The sequence below is a fragment of the Lissotriton helveticus genome, chromosome 9, assembly GCF_964261635.1.
Source record: "Lissotriton helveticus chromosome 9, aLisHel1.1, whole genome shotgun sequence".
Taxonomy (NCBI): Eukaryota; Metazoa; Chordata; class Amphibia; order Caudata; family Salamandridae; genus Lissotriton; species Lissotriton helveticus.
The window spans coordinates 500,243,150-500,269,154 of NC_136070.1; the positions used below are offsets into that span (position 1 = coordinate 500,243,150).

Genomic DNA, 26,005 nt, shown 5'->3' on the forward strand with positions numbered 1-26,005 from the left:
TACTCCTGCTACCTAAGCAGCTCATTTTAGTGCCCACATAGGAACAGGTATTTGTACTTGTTAAAGAATGGTAATCCTATCTCATAATTATATTTCTCCCTCAACCTTTTTCTGTTGCCTATTTTCTGCGACTATCTCCAGAGCTCTCATGTTTCCCAGACCAATTGTGAGTACCTTGTCCAGTCCATGGTTTATCTTTACATACTGGCATTTAAAGTTCTATATTTATAATTGGATGATCAGAACTACAAATCCCAGAATGCAAAGAAATTGCCTGGACTTGAAGTGTGGCTTACACATGGGACTGGGAAACTTTCAATTCAATTCAGCTGATTTATATAGCGCCTTGCTACCAGGGCCGGACTGAGAACACAAACCAGCCCTGATAACCGCAGTCAGTAGTGTAAGCAGCAGCCCAGCCACAATGGTCAGCTGTAGGAATTATTTCCTTTTCTTGGGTCTGTGAGGAGGGAGAATCAACCACTTATGTCATGCTATCTATATATGGTACCGCGAGTGCAAAGTTTCTACAGCACTGTGGTCATATGGCTTCACAGTTAGACTTGTGCAGTAAGGAACCTTAGGACGTTCACTGTCACTGGAAGAATACAAGGAAGGCAGTCTTGTCATTTCATTCTATTTAACTTATACCTTAGCTCCCCTCTCCACAGAATACCAAGGAAAGTATTATCCTTGGCCGTGAGCTACCAGAAGGAACGAAATGCTCAGCTTGAATTGAAAAGGCGACCTGGGGAATTATGTCACAGTACTGTTGAAAATGGCAATGTATGTGTACATAAGCGGCGTTCATTTGTGTTCACTGTACCCCTTGTTGTAAGCAGAACGAATAATTACGAAACAATGACTGTGTTATCCCGCCAGCATAAGACCCATACACATATGTACACGACAGCTATTTTAGGCACCATGGCCTCTCTGACCGTTTGCTAAACCCCCGACACCCCTCCCCGCGTGCACTGCTCATGCAACGGCCACAAGACCCTCTCCCTCTGCGTGACCCTGCTCTAGAAGTAGCACTCCTGCTTGACCCACACCCCCCCATTTCCTCCCAGGAACACCCTTCCCCTCAGCTGACAACCCCCCCCCCCGCTGCGCTTGACCTCTCGACCCGGTCCCAAGTCCTAAGACCAAGCCTCGTGGATGTACATCCCTCTTTTCCCTGCCCAGCATAACAAAACCGTGATACACCAACCGAAGTGTCCGACCTTATCACCTGACCAACCTTTGACCTGATCATCCCCTCCTGCCCTCGTGCCCTGTAGGAATGTCCAGCTGAGAGGTCACAATCTCTTGTTACATTCAGGAGGGGAGGATGACATCTGAGCGACTGGTATGGGAATAGGCCTGAAGCTGGGATTCCAAGCATGCCTTTTTCCACTTCAAAGCGTCTTTATTGTAATAAGGAATGTTTGTGCATCATAAACATGTGTATAAAAGACGAAGCCTCAGAGAACTTGTTAGAGCACCTCCTGAAGACACTATGCGAGTGTCCGAAATGACAGGCTCTCCTCATGAGAAATAAAACTCTATTCTGGTCTTTCTGCTTCCAGCGCCCGTCTCTTTATTTGGTAATTGTTCAAGATGGGAACTAAGAGGCGTCCTGCGCCAGCAGCCTGGGCATCAGGTGTGTTATGGGCTGACTTTTCCTCAATTGGCGCCCCAACGCGGGGTCCATCAGCGACATAAGGTCCGGTAAGAGAGGTCCAGACGATGGGGTGAACATCTAAACGATTGGAGTATACCTGCCTTGAGAGGGCCCTCGTCCGGCTGCCGATTGAATGAACTTCACCGATTCTGAACGGACCTCTCTCAAGTGACCTACTGTCCTGACTGGAATCCCACAGGAATGCTGCGGTAAAAACATGGAGAAAGAGAACGATGGGGCGCTGGAGAAAGGAAGGCGAAGAATTGCCCACATGGTCTGGTCCGGGTAAGGTTAAGTAGGACGTCTTTACGTCCGATTGGTAGGATGGCTTTATCCATCTGATTGATTGATTGATTGATTGTTTTGAAATCAGTATTTAAAATACTGGTATTGTTCATTGATTGGTTCATTTAGCCTCGGTTGCTACTTGAAGTATTGGTTCTCTTGGAGACATTCTCTGTTTGCAAACATCGACGAATAGGAACGTTCCTCTCTCTTTGCAAATAGTGAAGGATAGGTAATGCGGACTTTTGTCCCCCGTTGTAATCCGTCATGCCTATTTTTCTCCCCACTGATTGATTGGTTGCTCTGTTGCTCTTTGAGACATTCGCTGTCTACAAACGGGGAAGAATAGGAATATTCTGTCTCCCTTTGCAGATAGTGAAGGGTAGGTAATGCAGACTTTTGTCCCCGTTGTAATCCGTCATGCCTATCTTTCTCCCCATTGATTGTTTGTTATCGGTTTTTATCGATTATTGCTCTTTGAGATATTCCCTGTCTACAAACGGGGAAGAATAGGAATATTCTGCCTCCCTTTGCAGATAGTGAAGGATAGGTAATGCGGACCTTTGTCCCCCGTTGTAATCTGTCATGCCTATCTACTCCCCACTGATTGGTAAACCAGTTTCACCCGGACCATTTATTGGAGGTAGGTCATCTGGCTCGGCCAGGAGGGTACCCCTAATACAAAAGGACAAATATAAAAATGCGGATTAGCCGCTGTATCGTGCTAGCAAATAAAAGAGAAAAATATATATATAAAAATCGTTAGGGAAAAGAAAAGGAATAGAGTGAAATCAGTAGGCCGCTGATGAGATCTCTTTTCAACCTCGCTGAAATAGAAACATAGGGTACAACCCCTCAGGAAATATGAAACTGGTGAGGAAAGCCGAACTCAACGCTATGACTTCGAGACAGCTTGGCTCCACCACCCAACCCGCCCAATTAACGACAAAACTTAGGCGAATAATAGAAAAATATATAACACTCTAGCGAAGTAACAGGTGAACACGTTTTATTTTTTAACAAACAAAAAAAAAACATTTAAGCAACTATTTACATGACAAACTGCTGCAACGACAAACGAAACCCACAATGCATTTCGCCGTCTGCCTGACGCCGTTCCAGCCCTTCCTTCCCCAAAGTAGCTATGTTGGGCTACTTTGGGCTACTTTCTAGTAGTTTTTGGGCGTTTTAAAGTCTACAAAAACCGTCAGGGGCGGTGGGGTGGAAGGACCACTACGCGACTAGCCCGAAGGCGGCACCATGCGCCAAGGCCTGTCCCCGGATGAACCAAGGGACCCGTTCCTGGGGCCAGGGCGAAGAAGCGTCCGGACGCCATCGGCTGTAGGCCCGGCCCGAAACGTGCCAGGCGTCCCCACTTCTTCAATAATGGCTGCGACGACACTGGGGGGGGGGATGTCTTGCACATGCCTCCGACCCCCCCCTCGTCCTCATCGCCTGGTCCAGCCATAACAAATGTCAAGCAAGACGCCGTGGGGTGCACCGGGAGGGAGAGGCGGCGCGAACGAGCCTCTCCCACCTCCCCAGGTGAAGGCTCCCCAGCTGCACCCCCAACGCTCCTCGCACCCGGCAAAGGGTTCGTCCACTCTTACGGTGCAGCGACGCTCCACGCACCCGGCAAAGGGTTCGTCCACTCTTACGGTGCAGCGACGCTCCACGCACCCGGCAAAGGGTTCGTCCACTGTGGCGATGCTGCGACGCCTCGCCCGACAGGTTGGAGCCCGTCTGCTCATTTGACCCCACGATTGCCGGTAGCTGCCGAACTCTCAAAATGGCGGTCGACCTTGCAAGAGCGGGCCCAGCATGAAGGAATGGCCCGGTTGCTTGTTGACTCCACCATCATAAAAGTTCTCCTCGACCTTGAAGATTCTATAGGAGCTGCGGGAGTCCCCGACCCCCGCAGATACCCCCGATGGGGAATGACTGCCATAACTGCCCGCGGAACGATGAAAATGTAGCCGCGGGACGTCGGCGCTCCCATGCTGACGCCAGCCTCAATTTGAATGACTAACATCCTGCAGACTACAGTTCGGATCAGTTCCGGTGAAAACGCAGTATGACCCGGTAGAAAAATGTTGCTTCCCTTCCCCCCCCTTTTTTGACTGATGGTTCATACTGCCGATCCCTTTCTGTTGCCCTTTAACGGAACTTTTTGGACTGCCGAAAGAGGTTCTGGGCCAACCACGAGTTGGTGGAGGTTTTGACTATGCCTGGATCTGCCTGGCCGCACCCAAAATGGCGCTGGTACAAATGAAACTTTCAACTCCTTGTTGTACCCCGATTGCTCAGCCTTGGTGTCATGAAATATGCATACAGTTTTTAAAAAAACAAAAACAATGAATTGATATGGGATGGGTACTGATTATGTGTTCGGACACTGAATTAAAGTGAGATGGGTGCTGGTTGAACATTCGGACAATGAATTGTTGTTAAGTTTGGCGCATCATGACTATTGAAAGTTCGAATTTCAACACTTATGATACTCGCTCACACTGAAGTTTCGATATGATTTTATTGCACTTGTCGCACTTTTTTCAATGACCACCGACTCCATTAGGTTTTGCACTAATAAGTACCCCCACATGTACAGTTTTGGCCGGCCCACAGGGTTGTAGGCCCATATTTATGCACCGACATTTTTTATTAAAGATTTTTGGAGAAAAACGTACGTAGTTGTCACGTGTGAATTGGTAAGTCTCGAATAACTGACCACTGTTTCCGATATAACTGAATTACAGGTGAAATGGCTCAGCTCGATTAGTTAAGGGTTAAAAAGTATAGTACGCAGAAATATTGCAAATATGAATGGTCCAGGTTTTTGTTGTATGTACTTTGCACATTTTTGTACAGCCTAAAGCAACCGCTAAAAGACCCTGGAATTCAGTCTATACTTTATATGCTACCTGTATCAGGAAAATTGTGCTAAAATGCCCCTAAGTCGCCCCGAAGGAGTGCCACCTGGCCTCCCTACATACGGTCCGTAATACCACACTTGGGTGACCTATGCTATCCACCGGCTTCCGATAATCATCTCTCCCACACTAAAAGGTTCATCTGGGCTTAAATGCCGAGTTGGCAAGAACTGCGTTCCGTGGAGATAGACCGAGTATGTAGTAAGTAAAAGCCTTTTCGGGTTTATGCGCGCTGATGTGTTTTTAAATGCTGCCCCCGCCCCCTTCTTTTTCCCTCTTTCTGCAGGTCACTTTGGAACATCGATTAAAAATACGAAAAAGAAAATGGTGATCTAACGAACGAAGAGACGGGAAAAAGGCGTTCGATTATGGTGCCTACGCACCCCGAACAATACAACCAAAAATAATGTGCACTCATGATTAAGCACTCTACACTTAACTAAATAGGGAAAGGTTTAAAGAATATTCTGAGGTGAGGTTTACTCTAGTACCCTCCGTTTGGAGGACTAGGAATGTTGTCAGTGTTTAGAAATTACTACATCCTTTCCGCACCCTCATGGACCGGAAACTCAAAGCTGCCCTATTGTTCCCCCAACTGACACCCACTGTTGCCTCAGCCTGGAAACACATTAGCCCGACCAGGTTAGTTCTTGACTGGTTGCCAAAGGCGTAAGTGTGTACAACCACAAAGACCAGTAAAGGCAGCCGACAATAAAAGGAAAGAAAAGGGTAAAAAGAGCGTAGGATGCTAAGGATGCGCAGCATACAGGAAGAGATCATTATGGCCAATAACGCTTATATGTCTTGTCTTGGATTTTTGTATATAATACTGTCTCCCTCACCCGAGTATGTGTGTACGTAATGTATGAAGCTACGTCATCCCTCTGCCTGTGTTTCCGTATTACTTAACCCCTGTTGTTCTGTGTTGTGCGCGCACTGAATGACCCATTATTGTACACGTCTCTCTCTCTCTCTCTCTCTTTCTCTCTCCATGTCATACGTGTACTGAATGGACCATTTAGAGTGCGGTCTCTCTCTCTCTCTCTCTCTCTCTCTCTCTCTCTCTCTCTCTCTCTTTCTCTCTCTCTCTCTCTCTCTCTTCCTCTCTCTCTCTCTCCAAAAGCCCCCTGTTCCCTCTTTCCTTGTATGGTGACGTTGTGCCCCCCCGGCACAAAACTTAATTGGGTCTCCTCGAACACAAATGTGTTCGGCAAAATTGACAGGAACTAAAAACGATTGTGACTTGCCATATTACTACCTCTCCTTTCTGCAAAACGATAGAACCCGAGTTGGTAATGAAGGAAAGGACAGGTAAGACGACGGATGTCCCCATATCTGGCCTTTTATAGGGGGACTATAACGTCAATGGCCTTCTGTTTTCCAGTTCGCTAGAAATGCAATTCCCAATGCACCGATCACTTCACCCCTCTGCACTTAAGTGCGGATGTCCAAAGCGCCCCCGCTTCTCCCGATTGACCCCAGCTCCCTGTCCAAAGCGTCCCCGTTTCCCCCGATTAACCCCAGCTTCATGTCAGCTACCCTCGAAGCGTAATTGATGACCTTGATTAACGGTAGCTCCCCAAGAAAAGCATGTTTAACATCTGCCCCCTCCCCCTTCTTCATGATGATAACGCCCCTGCTTGCAAGAGTTAGCCGACCCCGAAGGGAAATGTAAGATTGTCGATACTTGGGTTAAAGGGAAGGGCGAGTCTCTACATAAGGACTCGATTTTGAGTTTCATATAATACACTGTGTATAAAGGTCCAATTTCTCTCCACATACGTCACGAATGAACGCCAAACAGGTTTATGAATTCAATGGTAATACCCTCCTACATACTCCATAAGTGATGACTTCTGACTGCGACCGATGAACTTATCTCCCACCTACATAGGATTGGGGACGGAATTGAGATGTATAAATGTCTTCTCCTGCCAGTTTTTCTAAAAACTTGTTTTGTACCCATTCAAAGATACAATCACCGGAGGAGAGGAGCTGGACGTGACGCACAGCCTGGCCACAGATCATGAAGCACGTGTGACCGCGACCAAAGGTGGAGCCACCGAGCAACGAGACGCGGGACGAGGCACCACTCTCAAACTCGGCAGATGAAGGAATAAACGGCCGCCTTGAAGCCCTCGATTTGCTGACCCACTCGTGCCTGAAGTCCCCGTCCCTTTTTGAGCCCGACTGATGGGCCTGCCTGCTCGTCATCTTTTGCTCCTTTTGGTCCCTTGATGTGCTCAAAGATCTGATCCCACTCCGCCCTCTCTTCCCTTGATTATTCAACAACATCACACTTTTCGCATAACTTTTGACTATAGAATGAGGTTTTGCCACGGAAAAAGAAAGACACGCAGGTGCCCAGCATGAGGCACCCCTAAGAAAATCAGTTAAGAAACAGGACTGTGATCTAACAGCAGAGGACTGATCGCACCCTGCAACGTGTAAGGATGAATCCGAGCTGGACCTATAGCTCCACCGCCGGTGCTCAACAGGGCCAACAAAAGAAGACGGACTCTGTTAAAAAAGACATTGTGACGAAAACCCCCCTTCCTGAACTTTCTACTCACCCCCTTGACTAAATTGCTTGTATCAACTTGAACTCCTCCCTCAGCCATTTTGCATTGCTTTCTAAAATGTTTCATCGATCACTCATGCATTTAGTTTTCCAAAAGTCTCTTATAGCACTGACAAGACCCGAAGGTATCAGAGCTCTTTCTACTGTATTTTGATGTCAGCGGAGAGAAAGTCAGAACATGATTCTATAATGTGTCTGAACGTTTTTCTTGATTAACCCCGACTAAAGTATAATATCGATCTCTAGACTTGTATGAAGAACCCAACAAATGTAAATTAACATGTATTGCATTCTGCCTATCGTATCGACTATATAGAATTGAACTTGCTTATGTAAAAAAGCGGCGACTGTTGAAAATGGCAATGTATGTGTACATAAGCGGCGTTCATTTGTGTTCACTGTACCCCTTGTTGTAAGCAGAACGAATAATTACGAAACACTGACTGTGTTATCCCGCCAGCATAAGACCCATGCACATATGTACACGACAGCTATTTTAGGCACCATGGCCTCTCTGACCGTTTGCTAAACCCCCGACACCCCTCCCCGCGCGCACTGCTCATGCAACGGCCACAAGACCCTCTCCCTCTGCGTGACCCTGCTCTAGAAGTTATTTACAACAAGGGGTGGTGAGGGACAGAGTCTCTGAATTAAGCAGAATACTCTCACCCAGTCAAGAGATCAGGGCTAGATCCAACACCGTTTTTTAGCTCACTGCACCATCCCAGTTTCAGAACCTGGCTATATGCAAATTAGTCTGTTCCTGTCCCAGTGCATGATGGGAACAGGGCAAACCAAACTACAAAAGCCAATTCTTACACTGGGAAGGAAACAAGCTTCCGGGGACCGGTTTCTGGCATTACAGCCGTCTTCGGCCCGGCTTGCTTGAATCCTGATGGTGCAATGAGCAAGGGACTCATGTCTGAGTATACCCTTCCACGCTTAGGGTGGACAAAATTATTTACAACAAGGGGTGGTGAGGGACAGAGTCTCTGAATTAAGCAGAATACTCTCACCCAGTCAAGAGATCAGGGCTAGATCCAACACCGTTTTTTAGCTCACTGCACCATCCCAGTTTCAGAACCTGGCTATATGCAAATTAGTCTGTTCCTGTCCCAGTGCATGATGGGAACAGGGCAAACCAAACTACAAAAGCCAATTCTTACACTGGGAAGGAAACAAGCTTCCGGGGACCGGTTTCTGGCATTACAGCCGTCTTCGGCCCGGCTTGCTTGAATCCTGATGGTGTAATGAGCAAGGGACTCATGTCTGAGTATACCCTTCCACGCTTAGGGTGGACAAAATTATTTACAACAAGGGGTGGTGAGGGACAGAGTCTCTGAATTAAGCAGAATACTCTCACCCAGTCAAGAGATCAGGGCTAGATCCAACACCGTTTTTTAGCTCACTGCACCATCCCAGTTTCAGAACCTGGCTATATGCAAATTAGTCTGTTCCTGTCCCAGTGCATGATGGGAACAGGGCAAACCAAACTACAAAAGCCAATTCTTACACTGGGAAGGAGACAAGCTTCCGGGGACCGGTTTCTGGCATTACAGCCGTCTTCGGCCCGGCTTGCTTGAATCCTGATGGTGCAATGAGCAAGGGACTCATGTCTGAGTATACCCTTCCACGCTTAGGGTGGACAAAATTATTTACAACAAGGGGTGGTGAGGGACAGAGTCTCTGAATTAAGCAGAATACTCTCACCCAGTCAAGAGATCAGGGCTAGATCCAACACCGTTTTTTAGCTCACTGCACCATCCCAGTTTCAGAACCTGGCTATATGCAAATTAGTCTGTTCCTGTCCCAGTGCATGATGGGAACAGGGCAAACCAAACTACAAAAGCCAATTCTTACACTGGGAAGGAAACAAGCTTCCGGGGACCGGTTTCTGGCATTACAGCCGTCTTCGGCCCGGCTTGCTTGAATCCTGATGGTGCAATGAGCAAGGGACTCATGTCTGAGTATACCCTTCCACGCTTAGGGTGGACAAAATTATTTACAACAAGGGGTGGTGAGGGACAGAGTCTCTGAATTAAGCAGAATACTCTCACCCAGTCAAGAGATCAGGGCTAGATCCAACACCGTTTTTTAGCTCACTGCACCATCCCAGTTTCAGAACCTGGCTATATGCAAATTAGTCTGTTCCTGTCCCAGTGCATGATGGGAACAGGGCAAACCAAACTACAAAAGCCAATTCTTACACTGGGAAGGAAACAAGCTTCCGGGGACCGGTTTCTGGCATTACAGCCGTCTTCGGCCCCGCTTGCTTGAATCCTGATGGTGCAATGAGCAAGGGACTCATGTCTGAGTATACCCTTCCACGCTTAGGGTGGACAAAATTATTTACAACAAGGGGTGGTGAGGGACAGAGTCTCTGAATTAAGCAGAATACTCTCACCCAGTCAAGAGATCAGGGCTAGATCCAACACCGTTTTTTAGCTCACTGCACCATCCCAGTTTCAGAACCTGGCTATATGCAAATTAGTCTGTTCCTGTCCCAGTGCATGATGGGAACAGGGCAAACCAAACTACAAAAGCCAATTCTTACACTGGGAAGGAAACAAGCTTCCGGGGACCGGTTTCTGGCATTACAGCCGTCTTCGGCCCGGCTTGCTTGAATCCTGATGGTGCAATGAGCAAGGGACTCATGTCTGAGTATACCCTTCCACGCTTAGGGTGGACAAAATTATTTACAACAAGGGGTGGTGAGGGACAGAGTCTCTGAATTAAGCAGAATACTCTCAGCCAGTCAAGAGATCAGGGCTAGATCCAACACCGTTTTTTAGCTCACTGCACCATCCCAGTTTCAGAACCTGGCTATATGCAAATTAGTCTGTTCCTGTCCCAGTGCATGATGGGAACAGGGCAAACCAAACTACAAAAGCCAATTCTTACACTGGGAAGGAAACAAGCTTCCGGGGACCGGTTTCTGGCATTACAGCCGTCTTCGGCCCGGCTTGCTTGAATCCTGATGGTGCAATGAGCAAGGGACTCATGTCTGAGTATACCCTTCCACGCTTAGGGTGGACAAAATTATTTACAACAAGGGGTGGTGAGGGACAGAGTCTCTGAATTAAGCAGAATACTCTCACCCAGTCAAGAGATCAGGGCTAGATCCAACACCGTTTTTTAGCTCACTGCACCATCCCAGTTTCAGAACCTGGCTATATGCAAATTAGTCTGTTCCTGTCCCAGTGCATGATGGTAACAGGGCAAACCAAACTACAAAAGCCAATTCTTACACTGGGAAGGAAACAAGCTTCCGGGGACCGGTTTCTGGCATTACAGCCGTCTTCGGCCCGGCTTGCTTGAATCCTGATGGTGCAATGAGCAAGGGACTCATGTCTGAGTATACCCTTCCACGCTTAGGGTGGACAAAATTATTTACAACAAGGGGTGGTGAGGGACAGAGTCTCTGAATTAAGCAGAATACTCTCACCCAGTCAAGAGATCAGGGCTAGATCCAACACCGTTTTTTAGCTCACTGCACCATCCCAGTTTCAGAACCTGGCTATTTGCAAATTAGTCTGTTCCTGTCCCAGTGCATGATGGGAACAGGGCAAACCAAACTACAAAAGCCAATTCTTACACTGGGAAGGAAACAAGCTTCCGGGGACCGGTTTCTGGCATTACAGCCGTCTTCGGCCCGGCTTGCTTGAATCCTGATGGTGCAATGAGCAAGGGACTCATGTCTGAGTATACCCTTCCACGCTTAGGGTGGACAAAATTATTTACAACAAGGGGTGGTGAGGGACAGAGTCTCTGAATTAAGCAGAATACTCTCACCCAGTCAAGAGATCAGGGCTAGATCCAACACCGTTTTTTAGCTCACTGCACCATCCCAGTTTTAGAACCTGGCTATATGCAAATTAGTCTGTTCCTGTCCCAGTGCATGATGGGAACAGGGCAAACCAAACTACAAAAGCCAATTCTTACACTGGGAAGGAAACAAGCTTCCGGGGACCGGTTTCTGGCATTACAGCCGTCTTCGGCCCGGCTTGCTTGAATCCTGATGGTGCAATGAGCAAGGGACTCATGTCTGAGTATACCCTTCCACGCTTAGGGTGGACAAAATTATTTACAACAAGGGGTGGTGAGGGACAGAGTCTCTGAATTAAGCAGAATACTCTCACCCAGTCAAGAGATCAGGGCTAGATCCAACACCGTTTTTAAGCTCACTGCACCATCCCAGTTTCAGAACCTGGCTATATGCAAATTAGTCTGTTCCTGTCCCAGTGCATGATGGGAACAGGGCAAACCAAACTACAAAAGCCAATTCTTACACTGGGAAGGAAACAAGCTTCCGGGGACCGGTTTCTGGCATTACAGCCGTCTTCGGCCCGGCTTGCTTGAATCCTGATGGTGCAATGAGCAAGGGACTCATGTCTGAGTATACCCTTCCACGCTTAGGGTGGACAAAATTATTTACAACAAGGGGTGGTGAGGGACAGAGTCTCTGAATTAAGCAGAATACTCTCACCCAGTCAAGAGATCAGGGCTAGATCCAACACCGTTTTTTAACTCACTGCACCATCCCAGTTTCAGAACCTGGCTATATGCAAATTAGTCTGTTCCTGTCCCAGTGCATGATGGGAACAGGGCAAACCAAACTACAAAAGCCAATTCTTACACTGGGAAGGAAACAAGCTTCCGGGGACCGGTTTCTGGCATTACAGCCGTCTTCGGCCCGGCTTGCTTGAATCCTGATGGTGCAATGAGCAAAGAATTGGCTTGGTAGTTTGGTCTGCCCTGTTCCCATGATGCACTGGGCCAGGGACAGACTAATTTGCATATAGCCAGGTTCTGAGCTGGGATGGTGCAGTGAGCTAAAAAACGGTGATGGATCAAGCCCTGATCTTTTGACTGGGTAGGAGTGTTCTGCTTAATTCAGATACTCTGTCCATCACCACCCCCTTTATGAACCTGCTCTAGAAGTAGCACTCCTGCTTGACCCACACCCCCCCATTTCCTCCCAGGAACACCCTTCCCCTCAGCTGACAACCCCCCCCGGCTGCGCTTGACCTCTCGACCCGGTCCCAAGTCCTAAGACCAAGCCTCGTGGATGTACATCCCCCTTTTCCCTGCCCAGCATAACAAAACCGTGATACACCAACCGAAGTGTCCGACCTTATCACCTGACCAACCTTTGACCTGATCATCCCCTCCTGCCCTCGTGCCCTGTAGGAATGTCCAGCTGAGAGGTCACAATCTCTTGTTACATTCAGGAGGGGAGGATGACATCTGAGCGACTGGTATGGGAATAGGCCTGAAGCTGGGATTCCAAGCATGCCTTTTTCCACTTCAAAGCGTCTTTATTGTAATAAGGAATGTTTGTGCATCATAAACATGTGCATAAAAGACGAAGCCTCAGAGAACTTGTTAGAGCACCTCCTGAAGACACTATGCGAGTGTCCGAAATGACAGGCTCTCCTCATGAGAAATAAAACTCTATTCTGGTCTTCCTGCTCCCAGCGCCCGTCTCTTTATTTGGTAATTGTTCAAGATGGGAACTAAGAGGCGTCCTGCGCCAGCAGCCTGGGCATCAGGTGTGTTATGGGCTGACTTTTCCTCAGTACATCTAAAACCCCAAGCTGAAGTTCTGAAACAAACCAACGTTCTAAAGGGTCTATTTTGGGTGATTGTTAGAGCAGCACAACTGGTTTAAAAACAAATAGTGTACACTGGATGGCCTCTTTAAGGTCGAAAATATGATTAAAGTAGAGGACCTTAATACTGTCCTTTGATGATAGTGCGTTGGTACGATTGTGGTACTTCACTAAATAGTGGTTGGTCCATTTTTTTAATAGAGAGAGAAACTGCCAGGTATAAATGAGGGTAGAGAGTTTTAACACTGAGGAAATATGTCTAAATCAAATTGCAAATCAATGGGTAGTTGTAGCAAATTTTTCATTGAAATATTGTTGTAGAAACATTGTTTTGCACCATTTTTAACTGAGATGGAAACACTCATATAGACCCTTTCGTTCTGGATTATTACATGAGTGCCCCTAAAAAAATTAAGGCTTATTTTTTGCCCCAATTCTATTAAAATTGTGCTGTGAAGTGTGAATGCATCCATTGGCCCCACTTTAAAAAACTATTCTCGAGGGGAGCTTAACTTCCACAGGCCCCTTTAGGAAGATAGGGTCACTCGCTTGCCTATATGTATTCAGGATGTTATTTCAAGTGGGGGAACTTATTTTTTCTGGCTACTCCCCTGATTGTGGCTGTCTACTCTGTCCGACTACTTGATAGAATGTCTGTTCAGTTTAGAGAGTTGTTGTTTGCTGTGTCCCGTTGTGTGGCAGAGCAGGCAGGTCTAACCTGCTGTCCTTCCCGGTGGCCACATGGTATCCCAGACTCCCCTCAGGTGGAGGTGTTGTCAATGGCCGGCTCCGGTCTGTGATTGACGGTTCTCATGGAAACGGCGGGGTTTGCCTGCTCAGGACCCACCTCCAGTGTCCCTCGTCCAATGGGGCGGGCGCAGGCCGGGTCGGTGTGCAGGACGGTGCGCGGGGCAGGCTCGCTGGGAGGGCAGGATCCCTTTACACTCGGGGGGGCAGAGATCGGATGGTTCCCGCAGAAACCTGATCCACGACCGGCGGACATGTCTTCCCCGGGCAGAGAGATCAAGCAGGAGGAGGTGGCGGAGGTTGGCGGCGGGCTCGTCTTCCCGGGACCCCCGCAGGGGTCCCCGCCGTGCATCCTATCCCTCTCCCCGGAGCACATTGCCTGCGTGTGCGAGGCGCTGCAGCAGGGCGGCCACCTGGAGCGCCTGGCCCGGTTCCTCTGCTCGCTGCCCCCGGCGGAGCTGCTACGTGGCGGGGAGAGCCTGCTGCGGGCCCGGGCGCTGGTGGCCTTCCACCAGGGCCGATACCCGGAGCTCTTCAGCCTGCTGGAGAGCCACCCCTTCCCGGCCGCCAGCCACCCGCTGCTGCAGGACCTGTGGTACCGGGCGCGCTACAGCGAGGCGGAGCGGGCGCGGGGCAGACCCCTGGGCGCCGTGGACAAGTACCGGCTGCGCAGGAAGTTCCCGCTGCCCCGCACCATCTGGGACGGCGAGGAGACGGTGTACTGCTTCAAGGAGAAGTCCCGCGCCGCGCTCAAGGACCTCTACCGCACCAACCGCTACCCGTCCCCCGCCGACAAGCGCAGCCTGGCCAGCCTCACCGGGCTCTCGCTCACCCAGGTCAGCAACTGGTTCAAGAACCGGCGCCAGCGGGACCGGACCCCGGGCGAGGCGCACTCCAAGAGGTGAGCAGGCGGCGACGTGCCGCGCCCCTTCATAACAACCCCCAGTCAAGTACACACCTCACTCACCCTATGTTTACACTAACAGACCCCGGGCAATGCGTATTAAAGAGTACCACTCCTTTATACCCCCACCTTAAAGTAGGTACTGCCCCGTGGAATGCGCACTTTACAAAGATTATACCGCATTTACTATACACTGCATACTGTCACATATTCATCGTACACGTGTCCCTACCTATTGTACCTTGCATGTTCTCACATTCACACAGGCCCCCGATGGGAGGCACCCTACACGAGGTAGCCCTGCTTCTACTTCCATGTGTGAGTATGTCACACCAGGCGAGACACCACTCGAAAGGTGAAAAAGGTAGATTGTATTCCCTTTGACTGAAGTTAGTACCACCGTGTCCGCTCTTATTACTTGAGGCTCCCCAGAACGAGACATCTATAATCTATAAAGTGGGGGTACCCTGGGCACAGCGCTCTCCTTATGTACAAAAGCACTACTGTAATTGCATGCCTGATAGGGACCTCCACTGGAGGGGCAACACGGTGACAATGCACCCTCAGTCTCGTAACGCAGAGCTCCTGCAAGGCAAACCCCCCCCTGCTCCCCACAGAAGTCAAACCACCGTAACCGGAGGAGGTGTGTGGGCAATTCTGACTGCAGTTGTCCTTTTCGCAGCACCCCAAGAAAGCAAGGTTTCGCACAATAGTAGTTTATTCCGTTATTTAATGTGTTCATAAAATGCAAGCAAATGAGTAAACGCAATTCTTTGTACAGAAGAAGGTCTCTTTTATGCTAAGTTAAGATACGTGTGCATCAATTAGACTGTGTGGGGTGTTGTGCCACCCCGCAGGAATCAATCTTTAGTTCTTCGCTGCTGTGCCACATGAAGGCGCCTCCGGGCGCGTGAAATGTATTAAGAGCCTCCGTGGGCCCCTCTAATACACACCAGAGTGTTTACCCCCGCTGCTTTCTTGTCTTCCTTTGGCCCACGCCGTAACGGGCTCCCCGTTTGCAGCCTGTCCTTGTCATCTTGGGTTCAGATGTCCCCTGGCGCACGGAGACTGTGCACTTCGCATGCACGCTCCTATGACAGAGTTAATGATTGCCGCGGTGCCGTCTGCCATCCACGAGGCTCGCTGTGTTTTGAAACTTGATTCTGAGGCCACGTTCTGCTCGGATTTCACTCTGGTCCGAACCCAGAGGATCTGAGTACGAAGCTGGCAGGACTGCGCCGGTGTATGTGAAATACGCGCAGGAGACGAAGGGGGCGCTCGCCGCAGACACCAGAACCCCATAGCCTACTACACCTTGTTATAAAAGTATTTTATTTTTATCGTTAACTCCTACAGCCTCTTGTTCCGTGTAACCCTGAGTAGAGGCATCACAGGTCAGTGTAGGTTTTCCTGTGGCCGGTACCTTGGGGATGTCACAGGTACATTTTATGCGCTGTACCATTTAAATATTGCTGTTTGACCACCGTCGGAGCTAGTAACGATGTTGGAACTCGTCGGGGCGGTGGCCCAAATAATGATTTTATATTGCAAGAAATGCGTATGAAAGCAAAAATTAAAACTCGCATTGTCATGATGGCTTGCTGTAACTTCACTAGTCTCTGGTATCGGGGCTGTTTCTGTGAATATGAACCAAAAAACGTGGCGTTGTTTATTGTTCTTTGGTCCCCCTTTTTTGTTAGTACTTAGTGTAGGCCAGCTCTGTGGGTGAAGCACGGACCAGTGACCCATTATGAGTGCCTGCGCAAGTGTCTGACACAGATCAGTGGCCCACATCCCGCGTATGTAGCATGGATTGAATCTGTGTTCTATGCAGCTGAGCACTGGCATGTGGCATCGATAGCCCAGGTACTATTCTGTACATTTTTGTTTATACAGAATGGATTACGGACTGGTTCTATGTGAGCCTATGTTATGTACCTTCAACCAGGGCCCTGATTTTACTGAATCTGGTTATGGAGCATGGCAGAGAGCCCCTTTCTTTGTTTGCCTAGTTATGCAGCATGGGCAGTGGCCCTGTTTTATGAGCTTGGTAATTCAGCTTGCATCAGGTAGCTGTGAATAAGGTTTTGCCCTCTGGATCAGGGCACTGTCCTTTGTGAGCCTGGCCATGTTTGCTTATTCAGCTTGTGCCAATCCCTGTTGTCCTTGAGTCTGGTTATGGGGCTCGTGCCTGAGCCTTGTTATATCTAAGAGCAAGAATGCTCTGTGCTTAGAGCATTGTTTTTTGGAACTAGGTTTTGTGCCATGGATCATGGCCATTTTCCGTATTACCTGTTTTAGATGCTGAAAGCAGGATGTAGAATGGTCCTTGTGGAACACATTTTAAATGCTTCGAAAATTGCAGTGGTGGAACAGATAGATTGCTGATATCCTGGAAAGCTATTGCTCGTCCCTGGTCGTATTTCCAGAGGCATATTTGTTTAAATGAGTGGTAGTGGAGCTTGGTGCCACAGTCATGCAACTGTAAAGGGACAACATTGAATCAGTCAAGTGTTAAATGCCGAACTTCTCACTTCCACCAGCTGGGAAACAAGACACAGGATATCTCACTGAATGTCGTAGACGTCTATTTCTGACCTGCACTATCACCCAGCCATGTACAATCCACTGCAGAATGGCTTTACATTGAGGATCAGTCTAACAAATATGTTAGAACCCTTGTAGGGATATTATTACCTTTCTCATACAGCCTTGGCTAAAATATTACAGGATGCCCATGTGCTTATTTATAGTGAACCCTTAGTTTTTCCAAAAATGTCTCAGTCAATAAGACTTGGCAACTGGCAAACTGAAAAAAAAATATAGCAACTGACGACCTCGCAGTATATCCATTTCCCATGGTCTGGAAACAGAGTTATGCCCTGTTCCTTAAAATTATGAGTCCATTGTTATGTGGTCAATGCCCCATTCAACATGGCTGTGCTAGTGCTGTGGTTCAAACATGCCTTGTTTTGCTCTTACTATGCAAGGGTTAATGGCTTTGTTTGCACTTGTCATCTTGTATTGTGGATTCTGTTCCCCAAGCAGAACCCCACCCAGCCTCTAGTGGCGCATTACCCACTCCTTCCTGCCTCTTGTGGAAACATGGCTTGCACCAAATGCCTCATTTTGTGCTCCGCAATGCAGGTCTTTGCAGAATGCTAAACAGGTTTGCCTGTACCTTGTGGGTCACTGCTTTGACCCTTCCTCTTCTGGTGGTGTACCCTCGAGTCTCTCTGGCTCAGGATATATAATGTAGTATTGGTAGAGTTCTTGGTTTGCCAGCTACTTTCCCTTGTGGTGCAGATGTCGGCCTGCAGTTGAGTCAACAAGCTAAAGTTCTCAAGAGGGCCTTTCCTGAACCACATTGATGTGGGTGAGTGGTTTGGTTTAGAGAGGGGGTGAGTTATTCTCACAGTGATGCACAATATGAGGGCTGAGGGGCTTTTGCGACCTTCTAACCTGAGCTATTTGAATGTTGAGAGGGCAGTGTTGGGTTCCTTTGTGTGGTTAGTAGGGTCTTAAGCCCCCTTCCTCCCCACCCTGTGTCAGCTGTCATTTTCCTGACATGAGTTTAGTTCGGATGGGCTTCTTTCGGCAAGGGTCTTTTGCTAAACAAATGATTTATGTGTAGCTAGAGTGAGAGATCATGCTATGACCGAATAACTATATAATATAAACAGTGAGGAAAAGTTCCGGATGTTGGTAGAATCTTGGGGCCTGACGTATCAAATGATTTTTCCATTTTGTGTCTGTGAAAACACGATAGTATAGATGGGCTAAGGTATGTTGATGGTGGTTCTGAGGGCCTGCTTCTTGAGTTGGCAGCATATCCATTGCTTAACATGAGACCCTTGGTGCCTCAAGGTGGTACTCTGCATTTGTTGGTTCTTCTTTAGTTCTTGCTTTCTTTGTTTCCCTCTTCCTCCTGCTGTTTCCTTTTCAGTGTTACTCGCCTCAAGCAATGGTATCTTGTTTTTTGGCATAATTTTACTTTGGGGTTGGAAGAAGTCAGAACTTAGTTTCTTGTACTGTGATTGTTCCCATGCGCCCCTACCCTCGTGTGGATCTCTGCCCACCCACAATCCCATTTTTTTCTACACTAGAGCCTCGCCCTTCTCTTGTGAGACGGTTAAATGATTCAGCCTTGGGAGTCCAAGCCACCTTGGCTGTACTCTCAGTCCTTTTCCAGTTCTGCAGGCAGGCGTAGTCCTTGACTGCTTGTTTGTGCCAGTAGTGTTTGTGTGTGTGTGTGTGATGTAACTTAAGAGTGAACCGCATCTGACCCCTTGAATACAGTGCTGACCATATTTGGGGTAAGTACAGGGTGAGGCCTAGGGTTTCGTAGCAGGTTCCTACTGCCTTAACCTCTCAGACAGCCTGTTTCTGTCAGTTTAGTCCGGTTGGTTACTTTCTGGTCCTGTGTGTTTCTGTGGCGAATGTCCACGTCCACAACTTCTCTGAAGGAGCATAGTGGGCCCAACCACCCCGTGGTGTGGGAGGGAGAGGCTTGCCCCTGCGGAGCCTCAAAGTGCAGATTGGGCCCAGCCCGTTGGAGAACCGGCAGGCGCCAACCTTGTAAAATATTCATGCCCGGCGTCCGTAATGACAGCTTCGTTAGTGATAATAATACGAGCCGAGGCTCCGTTAACCCGCGGTGCGCAGCCAATTATTTTATGGACAGTTGTTGCCTCGACGCATCGCCAGTTCACTTTAACTGGCGATTATACTGTAACATTATTTTATCGTTCCCTTTCAGGCTATTGGTGTATTATGAGGCACTTGTAACACTGTAAATGACTAGAGCTTGCCGTTGTAACTACAACGCTTTATTTCCTGTCCTTTCTGGGAGCTGGTAATTGAGTTGACAGTCAGTCCCGTCTCCCCACCCACCCCCGCTGCGTCACTAGGTCGAGGCTTTAAACTAAACAAAAAAAAACCACAGCTTAAATCCCCCGCTGACCAAAAGAGCACACCAACCTCTTCATCTCCATTCAGACAATTAGCTTCTGAATTGAGGGTGGGTCTTAAACAAACACACACTTAGCCCCCAAGAATGCGGATTGTTCTCTCGCATTCATGGACTCCCGGGGAGGGCCTTGCCCAGTAAACCTTTTTAGGGTTTACCAAATGTCAACAGCCATTTGGTCTTTTATGTTGCAGCAGCTGCATTCATGCCCAGCACATGGCTTTAAAAGAGCAGCGGCCATTTGCTGTGTTGAGCCGCCTGAGCAGCACACGTCTGCGGATCGGCGTCGTGTGAGGCATTCTGCAGCCACTAATGTTAAGTGAACACACAACTCCAGGAAGTTACGTGTAACCCGCAGACCGCGTGCTCCAAGCCAACCAGAACTTTGATAGCTTGATCGATTCGTCATTACCTACTATCGACTCTAGACGATTGTGTGAGTACAGGGACCTACCTACCTGTGTCGGGATTCTATTTTTAAATCTGAATTTAGCCATGACAATTGGATTTTACTAAAATGAGCGATTTTGGCTCTTTGAGCCAACACTCTTCATTCGGTGCTTTGTTGTGCTATTCACGTTTTTTCTTCCGCCCACCACAGCGTACAGCAAGGGGCAAAGGGTGAGCTCACTTCAGCCAGTGGCAAACTTAACTGTGAGTGAAGACATTATGCTCTTTCAGAAGAAACACATCTGTGCACAGTTAGTTCCCTTCAGTGCCTAAGCCTACCGTGGCAATGTGTATTTTATAATACCCAAACACATTTTTGCTTTTAGCCGACACAGAAGACCAAATATATCTTAATGTTTAGTAAATTATGCAGCACAGCTGGGCGTGATTCCGACATATAAAGTAATGGCAAACATGTGACACATTTACAAAGCCAGTGAGTCTGTCAGCCTTTGCTCTTACTTTGTATGTTGGAGGCACAGACAGCTATGCTGCATAAGAAACGTACCTTTAGTATCCACTACCTTTGCACCAGTATTCGAGTAGGCTATTATTCCCATAAATGCACCTTCAGCTGTCAAAGTGGCTTATTGTCTTTTGCCATTCCTTTCCTTGCATCATTGTGCTTTACCCAGGGCCTAAGTAATGACCCTGGCAAAGGGATGGCCAGTGCAGAGAGGATGAGGTCTGGTAGGTAACTGGTTAATCATGAAACCTTGGTGACAGAATTTAATTTCTGTCTTTCCTGTTTAATCACATTGTGTTATCCTGGGCAGTTTGTTTAATTTGCTTCTGTCTCCACTATGGTAAGCAAAATAAAGGGCAACCCAATACCCCTTGCGTGCTACAGCAACAATAGAAAATGCAAACAAGGATTTCATTCCAAACAAGCATTCAAACATCTGTAAAGGCAGATTTAAACATTCATAACTCATTAATGTCATTGTTATCATTGCTACTTAACTCAAATTAGGAAAATCTATCCCGAGGCGTATTTGTAAAATAGAACGTTTTTGCATTAAGAAACGAGTATACAACAGTACTTTGACCATAAACTATTGTATAACATATTTTCACCTGTAATTGAATTGACCTGTTTTAAAGAGCTCTGTCTAAATAAAGTAACGAGGATCGCCTGAGTGTTGGGTGCTAGAATACACAATCCCTACATTATCCCTCAAAAAAGGGAATTTATAAATGAGGTTAACCCTAAGATTAGTTATTTGCATAAAAATGGTTTTACGAAGTTGGTCAAAGGCAATAGAATGATTTTTCATCTTTAAAAGCTGTAACCCTCATGTAGCATCAGATTCTGGTGAAATTTGAAAGGTATCCCCCGATTTAAATTAACCAACACAAACTGAAAACTGGAACATGGTGGATTGCTTGAATTAATCTTGGCCATTGGCAATTAATCTGGGCTGCAATCGAATCTTTAGTTTTTTTTGCCCACTTTACCACCACAGATTAGCACCAGCCCTATGTAAACTGGCCAATAGGAACATTCCAGGCCAGGTCCCCTCTAAATGCAAACACAATGAACCCCAGACTGGTTTTGACCAGTCTGGGCCTCTTCAGTAGGATACAGCTTAAATTCAGTGGTACAGTGAGCAGATCTAAATCATGGCATTTAAAGGACTATTTGTTACTTTTCCAGGTATGACTACTACAGCTGTTATGTATATATTTGCAATTCAAAAGCATTACTTTTAACTTGTAAATTCAAATTTGTAGGTCTTGTTAATAGAGTTTTCTTTTTTTTAACTCCAGCGAGTCTGATGGTAATCATAGCACTGAAGATGAATCCAGTAAGGGACATGACGATTTATCGCCTCATCCTCTATCTATGTCTTCCGATGGGGTTTCCAACCTCCATCTCTCCGGAAACGCAGAAGCACTGTACATGCAGCAAATTGGCAATGCCAAGATCTCTCTCAGTTCATCACCTTTGTTCCTCAATGGCAGTTCTTTTATCCAGGGACCCAACGGAGTGATTGTGAATGGCCTTAACATTGGACAGTCGCAGTCAGTAATTTTGAATCAACCAAAAACGACTTTCAGTACTTCAAATAATGAAGTTTCATGCAACGGTACCCTGACGTCAACAACAGATGATGTGAAGGACTTCAAACTTTTTCAGACTGCTATGTCCAGTTCAACAGTCTACAGTCCCAACACCCCAACCACTTTTCCAGGGTTAATACCACGCAGTGAAGTTAAAACTGAAACCATAGAGGCAGTTGCCTCGCAAGATAGTGGGTCTGTTGTTACATTCACGACTCCACTGCAAATTAATCAGTACGGTATCCTTCAGCTTCCTAATTCTGGCACAAACGGACAGCTGCTCAACGGAAACATTGGCTTTTCATCACTCCAGTTGCCTTCTGTTTCAATGTCTGCTTCACAAGGTAACCCTTTTCTTTATTTTCTTAATCTTCTTTTCCAGCTATAAGATTTTTCCTGATTTCGTTTTTGAAATGTCATTGTTGTTTTTTGGGTGTGTGTGTTAATGCACAAATAGCAAGCATCACAGCAAAGGATCAAAGATTGTCCCTTCGACCGGTCAGTGTTCTCTCTAGAACCTGATTAGTTTGAGCTAAGATCTAACTTTCGTTCCAAATCAACCAAAAATATATTTATACGTTTTCTCTCAATAACAGTCAATTAAATTTGATCATGTGACAGAAACTTGATACTCTCAGCAAAAACGTACATTAATGTTCAGGTGCCAGGAACTTCCCCCTGATTAAGCACAGAACTTCCTTGAGAGGTAGATATCATTCATATGCACAATATTTGCTTCATTATTCTTAAAAATAAAAGTAAAAAAATCTGCGTTACATTATTGGAACATATGCAACACATGCAAGATATAGCCCTGAGCCCTTTGAAGCCTACTTCATCCAGGAAATTTAGCAAGAAAGAATTATCAGACTAATATAAAATCACATTCATAATTTGATTCTGAGTTGATACGTTCTGGGTTATTTATCTTATTGCTAACACTCCATTACATAGTAAGATATGAACATGATACAGACAAGAATTAAGGGCCTGATTAGGATGGCGGGCGGACCCTAACGGAGATGGGGAGTGCAGACATGGTGTCAGGGGTCCCAAAGGCCAAATTACAATGTGTCCGCCGCTGTGGCGGTCGCATTGTACATGTTTTCCATCCCGGCAGGTGCAGCTGGTTGTAGCACCCGCAGCAATGGAAAAAAATGCAGGTTTTGCATTTCCCTGTACTATGTGGCATGCACCATGCTGTGCACAAGTGAAAAACCAAAGTGCCTGGGTTAAATGGGGTCCCGCTACGGGCCCCCAAAGTCCATCCCTGCCCGCCTTTCCATAGCAGATGAACCGCTATGGAAAGGCTGGCAGGGATGGACCTTCCTAATAGACCGGTGGTGCTTGCATTTCATCCGACTGCCATGTTTCCGCCCGACATAGTAATCTGGCGGGTGGAAAACAGCAGTATGATGGCGATGAACCAGCTACCAGCAGCCTGCCGGCGGCGGGTTCACCGCCATCATAATCAGCCCCTAAGTTTTTGTGTAGATTACACATCTATTGCATAGGCATTTTTTTTGTAATTGTAGGAAGGACAGAGGCTTGAATGACGGTCCCGAAATATTTAATCGCATTAAGTTACAGTGTGTATTAGGCACTTTCAAAATGCTCCATGTACTGGTGTGTGAAGAGAAACGAAATGAGCCCACTCTGTTTAAAAGAAAACAGATCTAAAAAACAAATACAGTGATTGGAGTTATTTATTAATTAAGTGTAACCCATTCCGATGAAAATGCACTAATTCAAACAGTTGACATTTCGGGCCAATTTTCTCAAAGGCTTCAGACCTTCATCGGAACAACAGGATTTTGAAAAAATGCAGACGAAAATAGAACTCTGAAAGCAAACTTAGTCTGAGAACTATGAAAACTAGTTGAAATAAAATTCAAAGAAAGAATCCAGAAGTGTGTGCTAGGGTCACTGTGAGATGGAGAAATGCAGTCTCAGCTCGAACACAGAGGAGAGTCTATGAAGGAAAGACATTACTACTGATATTAGTTCCCAATGGCACGCAATGCCGCGTTGAAATGTTGTTATTGCTTTTTTTGAGCGTGCAAATTTTCCACATTTGGAATTTTGGCTTTCAAGTTCACTAGAAATACGAGACACTTGAATGCCTCGTATGAACGTTGCTGCCAGAAAATATTGGTTTAGTCTGATTGGCCTCTTTCTTTTTAGGTCTCGCCTAGCGCAACGCGTATGCGCTGCTCTAGTAGAGGGCCTCTTGTAATCACTCCAGACATTCAGAAAGCTTTCTGAAAGCTTGTGCGTCTGTTTGTCAAATTCTATTGGACTTTGCCTGTGGCTTTTAAAAAATGAAAGCACCCAATTGGGCAAAGGCGGGTGCATGTCCCACCTCTTCTTAAAATGTTCACTCCCATGGCGTTTTGCTGTCTGGAGCAAGCAGCGGTGCGCAGGGTGCCATCTGTTGTGGATCATGTTACTTTCCCTGGGACATGTCGCTTTCACGTTCGCGGCCGTACATGTTTCATTTTGCTTTGACAAAGGCAGCCACAGGTTTATTTGTGTATCGCGCCTTCACTTTAACTGCTATTGTTAAAATGAAAGTGCGATGCAAAAATAAACAAGTGGCTGCATTCGCGCATTGGTGACAGCTTGTTATTTGATTACTTTTGTTACACCTGATGACAACATACTGTGAATGTTGCGTTACTTGCATGCATTTATGTATGCGTTTTAAAGCGCTAATGTTCGGAATGACAAAGAAAGGGCAAACAAGCAAGCGCTCCTCCACTGATGCAAACTTTACTCCTTTTGGCAGTCTGAGGATGACATTCCAAACAGCTTTGATGTTTCAGTCGCATTCCAGAATTTGTTGGGCTTGTGACGTGTACCGGAAGTGCACTCTATCACGTCTCTCATTTTGTCGTTATTAGTCCTTATTAATTGGGCTGTGGGCGTCGGGAGGCACACCCACTGTCTGGCATACATAGATAATTCTGAGACTGTTGTTTCTGAGAACGAGACATGTCAGAGCCATGGTAGAGTTTTGTGCGTTTTTTTAAGTAGTGGTGCATTCTTACTGTTCCAAACTGTTGTCTTCCTGCGCCCATTAGAGGCTGGAATCCCAGGTAGCTTTCACTCTGTTTCTCCAAAGCTCCCCCTCTTGTAAAGCTGTACTTATCTCCTGGATTCTGTTTGTGATAGATATCACGCCCTGTAGTTTTTACACTGATTTGCACAAAGCCTACATTTAACAACACACAGTTCCCGTTTTCGAAAGTGTTTGGGGGTCCAGTTCTGTTGTCGGGGACTTTGAATTTGGTATTTTTGTTTTTCACAGTGTATCAGTATTCAGATTTCAGTTGCACGATTGCCAATCATTCACTATCTCATATCATAAATCTTATACCATAATTGTTTTTTTTATAAGCAAAATAAATCCATAATAGATAAATATAAAGGAATGGGTTTCTGTAATTCCCTGCATCTATCCAGCCTCATGTAATTCAAAAAATGCATACCACTATACCAGAGAGGCTTTGCATCAGCCCTTGGCCTGTTCAGCTGCCATTCACATTTTGTTACATCCCACCACAGCATGAGACAGTGGGCCAACCCTCTTCAGCCATTGGCTTTCTTTCTCTATGAGCGATGGCATTTGTGATGTTATTTCTTTCTCTTCCGCCTTCCTCTCTATTAGCGCGTGAACTTGTGTACCTCACACACATTACTTTCTCTCCTGGCCTCTACAGTTGCCATTGCTGCACATCTCAGGCTGATCCCTTCACTGCCACAGGGATTACAAAGTCCCAAAGGTGAGACCAATT

At 46.8% G+C, this 26,005-nt stretch overlaps 1 protein-coding gene across 3 annotated transcripts in view; it reads left to right on the forward strand.

The window, feature by feature from the left end:
• The first annotated feature begins 13,886 nt into the window (after positions 1-13,886).
• The window catches only part of SIX4 (SIX homeobox 4), a 136,756-nt gene continuing 124,637 nt past the window's right edge, over positions 13,887-26,005 (forward strand). The window contains exons 1-2 of one of the 3 annotated variants that reach the window (XM_078660340.1): positions 13,887-14,722; positions 21,915-22,552. In XM_078660340.1, the coding sequence (XP_078516466.1) occupies positions 13,887-14,722; positions 21,915-22,552 (1,474 nt within the window). The remainder of the gene's footprint in view (positions 14,723-21,914; positions 22,553-26,005) is intronic. The other 2 variants (XM_078660339.1, XM_078660341.1) reach the window with 2 other exon arrangements.